Here is a 10,201-nt window from a genome sequence, read left to right on the forward strand (position 1 = left end):
TTTTTAGTAGAGACGAGGTTTCCCCATGTTGGCCAGGCTGGTCTCGAACTCTTGACCTCAAGTGATCCGCCTGCCTTGGTCTCCCAAAATGTTGGAATTACAGGCATGAGCCACTGTGCCTGGCCCGTTTATATTTTTTAACTGGTCTTTGAGACTGTGCTTGTGGGCGAGCAGATTAAATAAAAGAGTTTCCTCAGATGACCCTATCAAGAAAGCACTACCAAGAAGTAAGCACTGCAGATCTGAGTCAAAGTCTACCTTGCTCATTTTGGCTGGATCAGAGAAAGATTCTTGGGTTCTGTATACTGTGCTGAAACATGCAAGACAAGTTGTGTTTTTAGGTTTTTATTAAATGAGGAAGGCTGGGTGCAATGGCTCACGCCTGTAATCCAGCACTTTGGGGAGGCTGGGACAGGTGGATCACCTGAGGTCGGGAGTTCGAGACCAGCTTGACCGACATGGAGAAATCCTGTCTCTACTAAAAATACAAAATTAGCTGGGCGTGATGGCTCATGCCTGTAATCCCAGCTACTCGAGGCTGAGGCAGGAGAATCGCTTGAAGCTGGGAAACGGAGGTTGCAGTGAGCCGAGATCGCACCATTGCACTACAGCCTGGACAACAAGAACTAAACTCCGTCTCAAAAAAATAATAGTAAATTAGGAAAATACCGTAATGTTATTATTTGATTATGGAGACAAACCTATTTACAGTCTGACTGTTCAGATTAAATAGTTGTGTCCAAACCTGGAATAACATTAAGAAATGTTCAAAACCTGTTTTGAAAAATTAAGCTGTAGAAAGGCCTGTTGTAATACAAATATCACATTAAACGAGTAAAACTCACTGAAAGGTACTTCTGTAAGTGTTGAAAAGTTGGGTTTTTGTGGGGTTTTTTGGGGAGGCTGGAGGCAAGGTCACATTCTTGTCACCCAGGCTGGAGTGCAGTGGCATGATCTCTGCTCACTGCAGCTTCTGCCTCCCAGACTCACGCAATCCTCCCACTTGAGCCTCCCTAGTAGTTGGGACTATATTCACATGCCACCACACTTGTCTAATTTTTGTATTTTTTGTAGAGATAGGGTTTCGCCATGTTACCCAGGCTGGTCTCAAACTCCTGAGCTTAAGTGATCCGTCTGCCTTAGCTTCCCAAAGTGCTGGGATTACGAGTGTGAGCCACCACACCTAGCTATTGTTTTTGGTTTTTTGAGACAAGTTCTCACTCTGTCACCTGGGCTGCAATGGCACAAACACAGCTACTACAGCCTCAACCTCGTGGGCTCAGGTGATCCTCCCTCAGCCCCTGAAAGTGCTGGGATTACAAGTGTGAACCACTGTGCCTGGCCTATTATACTTGACATTAAAAATAAGATTTTTGGCCAGGCATGGTGGCTCACGCCTGTAACCTCAGCACTTTTGGAGGCCAAGGGAGAACCACTTGAGGCCAGGAGTTCGAGACCAACCTGGGCAACATAGCGAGACCCCCATCACTACAAAACAAAATTAGTCAGGTGTGGTGGCATGCCCTTAACGGTTCCAGCTACTCAGGGGGGCTGAAATGGAAGGATTGCCTGAGCCTGGGAGGTCAAGGCTGCAGTGACCCATGTTCGCGCCACTACACTCCAGCCTAGGTGACAGAGTTAGACCCTGTCTCAAAAAAACAAAAAAAGAAAAGATCCTTAATTGGAGAAATGTCAAAATGTAGAAAGAAAAAGTCTTCAATGGAAATGGGATATTTGAGTAAATGGAATATTATACTCACGTGGGCAGGTTTTATTTGGGTTGTTTATTTGAAATTAGAATCAGTAACTTTACTGGTATGAATAACCTTTAGTAATTCTTCAAATTGTGGGACCAGAGGAAATAAGACCTTTCATTGTTTGCCTGCAATAACACTAAAATGTCATTGTGGCCATCTGAGTAAGTTTTGTTACAAAACACATTAATCAGAGTTCACTCTCTTTAGGCTAGTGTGCCTTTTCTTACAGATATTCCTTGCATATAGAAAAAAAATCATTTACTTTGATTTGTTTTTCTTTTAACTTGCATTTGATCCCCTTAAGAACACGACCTCGAGATGATATCCTCAGTAGACGTGAAAGATCAAAAGATGCCAGCCCCATCAATAGATGGTCTCCAACCCGAAGAAGAAGTAGATCTCCCATTAGAAGGAGGTCTCGTTCCCCACTCAGACGTAGCAGGTCTCCAAGAAGAAGAAGCAGGTCTCCTCGGAGAAGGTAAAGACATTTCATCCTTGTGATTCATTAAACTCTGAATGTTTTTAAACCACCAATGAGCTCAGTTGGTAGGTTTTCTTTTGACCAGTTTTCTCTGAAAAATCGTAGTTGTGTTCCCAGTTTCCTTTTACCAGCAGTCTTTACACGTGGGTTTTCTTTTATATCGTTTCCTTTGAATTTTAACCAAATCATTACTCATTTAAGATGCAATAAAATTAATCTTTTAAGAGTAGGACTTTTTTCTCTCTTTTATAAGAGATAAATATTAAATGAGCCAGGCCTAGGGATTTTTTTTTTTTTTAAACTGGCAAGGTAGATCATATAATAGTAAATAGCCCAGTTTCTTATCATTTTATATTAATTTTGCATATTGATAGTTATTGTAGACTTTGGCCAAGGCCTATTTAATTTGCCATGGAAACCACTTTATCTGAAGCATATGTAGTCAGTAGTAGGTTAAAAAGGTGGTTTATAAAGCAGGGAATCATTTTTTAAAATTCATACATACATGAAATATTTTGATATAAAACATAAATGGGTATTTGTTCGCCAGTCTTTTAACATTTTTAATTGAAGTAATAAATGAATGTAATTCTTAAAAAACAAAGGCTTATATTGTAGTCATCTCTACATATCTCTCAGAATTTTTGTATGCTGTATTCCTAGAAGTGGAAATGCATGGTCTGAGTACACTCTGGACAATGAGGGGTTTTATTTATTTATTTTTTTTAGACAAAGTCTCACTCTGTTGCCCAGGCTGGAGTGCAATGGCGCGATCTCACTGCAACCTCCACCTCCCGAGTTCAAGCAATTCTCCTGCCTCAGCCTCTCAAGTAGCTGGGACTACAGAGGTGCGCGTGCCACCATGCCTGGCTAAATTTTTTTTTTTTTTGTATTTTTTTAAATAGAGATGGAGTTTCACCATGTTGGTCAGGCTGGTCTCAAACTCCTGACCCCAAGTGATCCGCCCGTCTCGGCCTCCCGAAGTGCGGGGATTACAAGCATGAACCGCCGCACACAGCCACAATGAGGGTTTTTAATACCACCCCTCACCCATGTTTCTCTTTTGCCTATTTCCATCACACCTTTTTGTTCTTCTAGAGTCAGTGTAATCATTGTGATCATGTATGTATTCATTGCTGGGCAGATAGTCGGGGGAGGAGGGCAGAGAGGACCTGCCTTCTGAGACTGCTAGTCTGCTGGCTCCAAGCTCATCTTACAACTTGCTTTTTTCTCTCTTCCCTTTTTATAAAAAATTTCTTGTGTTCTGAAATTTTATTATGTGCCTCTATATGTGGATCTTTATCCCCATTTATTTTGCTAATTACTAGATAGGGCCTTTAAAGCAGGGAGTTTATGGCCTTCTGGGAAATGTTTGTGCTTTTTTTTGTTTTCTTTCTGTTTTTTTCCAATTGGACCTTCTGTATCGCTCCATATATTAATGTTTTATTCTTGTTTTCCAGAAATAGTATTTCTTATCTCTCAGACAATAGTGAGGTTATTTTGTGCGATTTTTGTTCTTTATAGTTTTCTTTGCTATATTTTGTTTCTTCCCAGATTCCTTTTGCTGCATGTTTACCTTTCATTTGAAGACTTTTCTCACACAGCTGGACCCTTCATTGCTGCCTATTCTGACTTAATATTTAGGTACTCAGGAAGCTGAATGGGATTTTTCTTCTATTGTGACAGTATAGAACTTGCCAGCTAGTGGTTATCACTTCAGAGTAATTAGATATTTTTGGATATCGGTGACTGTAGATGTATTTTCTTAGGCTATGAGTTTTCCAGAATCCTTTCATCTCCTCCTGGGAAATAGACCTGGCTACCAGTGGAGTTCTCTTTCTTCATAATGTTAGCTTCCTTATAATCCCTCTATTTTTGATGTGTGCCTCTCAGCGTCTGGAATGGCCAACACTTCCCTAGAAAGTAAATCTTAAGTGTTCTGCTAGAATGCGAAGGGAGTGGTTGACGTTTTCCACTGAGTTGGGGAGGGGAGTCTGGCTGTTTATAAAGGCTTTCAACCAATTCTGTCTTCAGCTCTTACCTCACACCATCTTGCGGAGGATAGGGAGTCTCCAATTCCTGAGGCTTTCTGGGAGTGTTGTGACATGTTCTGTTTCTGATTTACCTTGTGTGTTCATGTTGGACCAATATTCAGCTCAGTTTGGTCTGTTACTATTCTTTACTCCAATTTGCACATTCCAAGATTTTCTTCTCATCTCTGCTATCATATCTCTTGACATTCTCCTTGCCTGAGGGTTTTCCTCCCCTCCCCACCCCACCCCACTCCACCCCTGGCCTCCCTTCTTTCTCTTTTCTCTCTCCCCTCTCCCCTCTCCCCTCTTCTCTTTTCTCTTCTTTCTTGAGATAGGATCTTGCTCTGTTGCCCAGACTGGAGTACAGTGGTGCAGTCATGACTCACTGCACCCTCAACCTCCTGGGCTCAAGGAATCCTCCCAAGAAGCTGGGAGTATAGGCATGTGCCACCACATCCAGCTGATTTTTTTGTATGTTTTGTGGAGACGGGGTTTCGCCATGTTGCCCAGGTTGGTCTCAAACTCCCAAGCTCTGCCTATCTTGGCCTCCCAAAGTGCTGAGATTATATGTGTGCACCACTGCACCTGGCCCCCAGTTTTGTTTTTTGTTTTTTTTTGTAAGTACTCGTTTGCTCTCATTTTAGTAAGATTTCTTTAAGTTGAGCTCGTTGAAACATACATATAACTTACATAAAGTAAAATGCTTTTTAGTGTAAAGTTGTGTGTATTTTGACAGACACATAAGTCACACTCAAGTTAGAGAATGTTTTCATCACTCCAAGTTCCCTTTTGCCCCTTTTCAGTCTCTCCCTTCACTCCAGTGCTTGTGTACACAACATTAATGCTATAAGAATACAAAGAAACAGTAGGTATTTATCCCCATAGAGCTTACATTTAAGTTCAAGTTCATATCCATGGGCATAATTTCTTAGTTCAGAATTTGATAAGGAATGGTTGTGTTTTAGTTATCTTCAGCTATGCTGATTATCTCAGTCTGATGTTCTGTTCTTTTTCTTAAAATTTTCAAACGACCTTTTTAAAAAATAGACTATATTTTTAGAAGAGTGTTAGGTTTACAGCAAAATTGAGTAGAAAGTAGAATATCTATATATCCCCTGTGCCCACACATGCATGCCTTTTCCCACTTTGACATTTAAAAAAATGTATACCTGTTTTTTCTTCTCCTTTAAATAGGGACAGAGGTCGGAGGAGCAGATCACGCTTGAGAAGGCGCTCTCGATCACGGGGTGGTCGTAGACGAAGGAGCAGAAGCAAAGTAAAGGAAGATAAATTTAAAGGAAGTCTTTCTGAAGGAATGAAAGTTGAGCAGGAATCTTCGTCTGACGATAAGTAAGAATAGAACTTTCCCATAACTTTGTTTTTCCAGTTTAGAGAAGTCTTATTTGGCCTGGAAATTGTTAAATAATTTCCACCTAAATATTATAAGTGGCTCCATTAATTTGGCTCTGAATTTAAAAGTTAGTCTTTTGTGAATATTGTGTAGGTTGTATCAGAGTTAGTAAGTGGTTTTCTGAATTTAGGTGTTTCAGCTTTGGCTGGAGTGAATATTGGGCCTTCATTTTATTGTGAGCCTACCGTTTGTTTTTATTATGAACACTAATAAAATGCAGAGCCAGAGTTACCAGATTTTGGGAGGAATTTTCTATAAAAGTTTAGTGGTTTTTTTTTGTTTGTTTGTTTGTTTTGAGACAGTGTCTCTCTCTGTCACCCAGGTTGGAGTACAGTGGTGTGATCTTCACTTGCTGCAAACTCCACCTCCCGGGTTCACGCCATTCTCCTGCCTTAGCCTCCCGAGTAACTGGGACTACAGGCGCCCACCACCAAGCCCAGCTAATTTTTTCTATTTTTAATACAGACGAGGTTTCACCGTGTTAACCAGGATGGTCTCGATCTCCTGACCTCGTGATCTACCCGCCTTGGCCTCCCAAAGTACTGGGATTACAGGTGTGAGCCACCGCGCCCAGCCAAAGTTTAGACCTTTGAGTTTGCGTTAGATGATACATACTTTGCAATTGAGGCTATTTTGTGGTGGGTGTCCTTGTTACAATGTGAAAATGTAGAAGCATTTCAAGTGCCTGTTACAATTGTGGGGACATTTTTCCCTGTCTCTACAAAAAATACAAAAATTAGCCAGGCCTGGTGGCACACACCTGTAGTCAGGAGGCTGAGGTGGGAGGATCGCTTGACCCTGCGGGGAGGAGGCAGTGAGCTGTGATCACACCACAGCACTCCAGCCTGAGCAAAAAGAGTGAGACCCTGTCTCAAAAAACAAAAATAAATAAAATGCAAACTTAATTGTCTAAGTGGAATATCTCAAAAATAAATGGGACAAATCTAGAGCCATTCTCAACAGGAGGTTATTTGCCTCCCTGGAGACATGTCTGAGGACATTTCTTCTTGTGATTGTTGGCTAGAGGCCAGGGATACTGCATTCTACAGTGCACAGGATAACCACCCCCGACACACACACGCGACTATCCATATCCGAAAATAAATCATGCTAAGGATGAAAAACCCTGATTAAAACCAGGTGATTAAGAAAGTTGGATTGGGGAAGGGCATTCTACATAGATTCTGATATAATCAGAGTGTAGTTTGCCTATTCTGCAGCAAACATTCAGCAAGTAGGATCACTGAAAACATTGCACTGGGAAGGATCATAAAGATTGTGGAGGTTGGTGTTTGAGGGATAGGTGCGGAGGGTTGAGGGTAGTGTTTCGGAGTAGAGCCACATTCCCCTTAAGATTATTTGCATGTGCATTTTTGATAGAGAAATACGGCTGTTGCTTTCTTGAGCTTTTAGGCAGTTGTGACATCCAGAAAAGGTAGCAATTTACTTATCTTACCCTTGCTGTGAGAAAAGTAAGGCTGGAGAGGTAAAGTGACTTCACTAAGGTCATGAAAAAACTAGTGGTAACTTTTGTAAACCTGGAGTTATTTCTTTTATTCCCAATTTTGGTGCCATGAAATAGATGAGAAGAAAACAGACAAAGTTAGGTTACTTCCCTGCATTCGAAACCAGGCAGTTAACTGAGATGGTTTGGAAATAAGGGTAATATGACTTAAGACTTTTGCTCTAACTTACTGATACCTACATTTTCCTGTCTTTAAAGTGTAGAAGGGGTATGGTTTTAGAATCTCTAAGGGTGTTTGAATTTTTCTTTAAGCCTTGAAGACTTTGATGTAGAGGAAGAAGATGAAGAAGCCCTGATAGAACAGAGAAGAATCCAAAGGCAGGCAATTGTTCAGGTATGTGATTTTAATGAAAAATAATCATTGTTGTAAAATAAAGATTTTTTTGCTTTAACAAAAAAGTAACATTAATAACAGTTTAACAGGTCCTTAGAAAAGGAGAATATATATAAAATTATCTTCGTGAGATTTGAAAAAATGATCGTTTTTTTAGTTACTAAAACTAAGATGGTTGCTCTTTGTTGGTTATACATAGAATTCTGGTTGTTTATACATAGAATTCTGATATAAACCTCTTCTGTAATACATAAGAATTTGAGGTTTGCTTTCTTTTTAAGTTAATGAACACGTATGAGTGTAGAATAAACTGGAGGAATTTTATTTAACAAAAAATTATGCATTTTACTATGAATAAAGTAAGTAATGGCAAGTTTTGTAATGTGAATGTGGTAGTTTAAATGAAACATTTGAAAAATAATTTTAAGACTAGAGCCAGATGATGAAGAAGATTGGGTGGGGAAAGAATGTTGTACAAAGATCTTGATATAGTCATTTAATTATAAGGTTTGCTGATTTGGAAGTTTGTCAGCTCTTCCTCAGAAGAGAAAAGGAGAAAACAGCTGTGGCAGCTTACCTAAACACACATAGCAAACCGTAAATCAGGTAATAGTATGCCACGTTGGAGTGAAGGATAGAACTTGCATCACCAGAAAGGAAGTAGGGCAAAACTAATTCCAGAGGAAGCTTACTTTTCTGGGACACTGGTAAAATTGTAGTTAATAAACTGATATCCCTGAAGATATGGATGAATCTTTTTTTGTTCTTGCTCAGGTCCACAACCCCTTACCTCCAACCCTTGGGGCCATATGTGCTTCAGAACTCAGACATTTTGAGTTTTAGAAAGGTGTTATGGTGCATCTATTTTGTGCCATCAGTGGGGTCTGCAGTGGACCCCATAATCAAACACATTAGTATTTCTACAGTGAGGCATCCTGTAATAGTCACACTGGGGAGAAAATAAGACAATAAATGTTATCTCATCTGATAAGGTGAAGTGTTGCCACCTGATGAATGTGTACCAAAGAAAAACTTTTTCAGATTTTTGTGAATTTAGAAATTACATAAGGGATTGTGGATTTGATTGAACCCCAAGATATAAATACTTTTTGGTTTGTTACATTATTTGATACATTCTCTTAACTTTTCACTGCAGCAACTCTTAGCATTGAATATATTTGGATAGCATCCGATTTTATGAAAGTATTATTTTCTGTATTGTTATTACAGAAATATAAATACCTTGCTGAAGATAGCAATATGTCTGTGCCATCTGAACCAAGCAGCCCCCAGAGCAGTACGAGAACACGATCACCATCTCCAGATGACATTCTGGAGCGAGTAGCTGCTGATGTTAAAGAGTATGAACGGGAAAACGTTGATACATTTGAGGCCTCAGTGAAAGCCAAGCATAATCTAATGACAGTTGAACAGAATAATGGTGAGTGAGATAGAGTTTTGTCCTGGCGACGCTTTTCTCTGAATTTTTAGCTCTATAACTTTATAATAAGGGACCTTATTTGGGGTGGGATTGGGAAAAGTAAAAGAAATTAGACGTGTTGCTTCTGCTAAATATTGCAGTAATATAATATTAAATATGTCCTTACAAATGTTCTCTATAAATATGTTTTTATTAGTTCACATATCCTGAATAGTATACTGAACTCCCGCATGTTCATTACCTTTTGTTTTGCTTGCTATTTTAAAGTAAATCCAATTATGATTTTATTCCCCCTGTAAGTACTTGTCTGTATCTCTATCAGTTAAGAACATCAGTGTTTAAAAACATTAAATAAAAGAAGTTTCCACTTTTTGGTTACCCCAAAAGATAGTTTGTACAGGAAAGGCAGGGTAAATACATGTTTATTATTTCGTTTATTTACCAGTTTTTAGAATAGAGTTGGTGCCCTAGCAACCTCCAACAATATCTAATGAGATATTGACTGTTGTGTTAGGTGTTCATCGTTTGGTGTCATTATGTGCTTGATGTGTTTCTGTCTGGTGCTGTTATTTTTTCTTTCTGAAGCTCAAATTGGTCTAACTGGATTGGGGAAAGGAGCCCTTTTTCAGTTGATTTCTCGTGTCCTTTTGGCCTAGTCCTTTAGTATTGAATATAGCTTTCTTACTTTCTAGAACAGGGACCAAGCAAGCTTTTTGTCTAAGAGGTTAGGTAGTAAATAGTTGAGCCTTTAGTAGGTATATTGGCCTTTTCCTCTATAGTTCCATATGGTGAACTTGTTGGAGGGCAGAACCTGCCACAGACAGTACATTGATGAATGGGCATAGCTGTGTTCCCGAAGAAACTTTGAAACTGAAATTTGAATTTCATCTAATTTTCACTTGCCACAAAGTATTCTGTTTTCCCCCCCCGAACACTTACAAATGTAAAAATAGGCCATACAGAAAGAAGCAGCCGGCTAGATTTCGCCCACAGTCTGTATATAGTTTACCAACTCCCATTCTAGCAAGATGCCACAGGTTTATGTTGTGCATGTCTTGCCCGGAGCAGAATCAGCTATTTCTCCAAGGATCGCTGGTTCCATTTAATAGGAAATGCCATGTAGACATCACAGGACACTTACTAGTGTCTGTTATTTCTGGGCCTTTTCACTGGACAAAGTTAGGAAGTAGATACTCTTTTGGAAAGGAAGAGTTTACAG

At 39.6% G+C, this 10,201-nt stretch overlaps 1 protein-coding gene across 1 annotated transcript in view; it reads left to right on the top strand.

Moving 5' to 3' along the window:
• The window catches only part of PRPF4B (pre-mRNA processing factor 4B), a 42,909-nt gene that overhangs the window by 13,532 nt on the left and 19,176 nt on the right, over window positions 1-10,201 (top strand). Inside the window, exons 3-6 of the mRNA XM_011984573.1 lie at window positions 2,062-2,235; window positions 5,466-5,621; window positions 7,460-7,541; window positions 8,772-8,982. Coding sequence (XP_011839963.1) covers window positions 2,062-2,235; window positions 5,466-5,621; window positions 7,460-7,541; window positions 8,772-8,982 — 623 coding nt within the window. The remainder of the gene's footprint in view (window positions 1-2,061; window positions 2,236-5,465; window positions 5,622-7,459; window positions 7,542-8,771; window positions 8,983-10,201) is intronic.

The sequence above is a fragment of the Mandrillus leucophaeus genome, unplaced genomic scaffold, assembly GCF_000951045.1.
Source record: "Mandrillus leucophaeus isolate KB7577 unplaced genomic scaffold, Mleu.le_1.0 Scaffold27, whole genome shotgun sequence".
NCBI lineage: Eukaryota > Metazoa > Chordata > Mammalia > Primates > Cercopithecidae > Mandrillus > Mandrillus leucophaeus.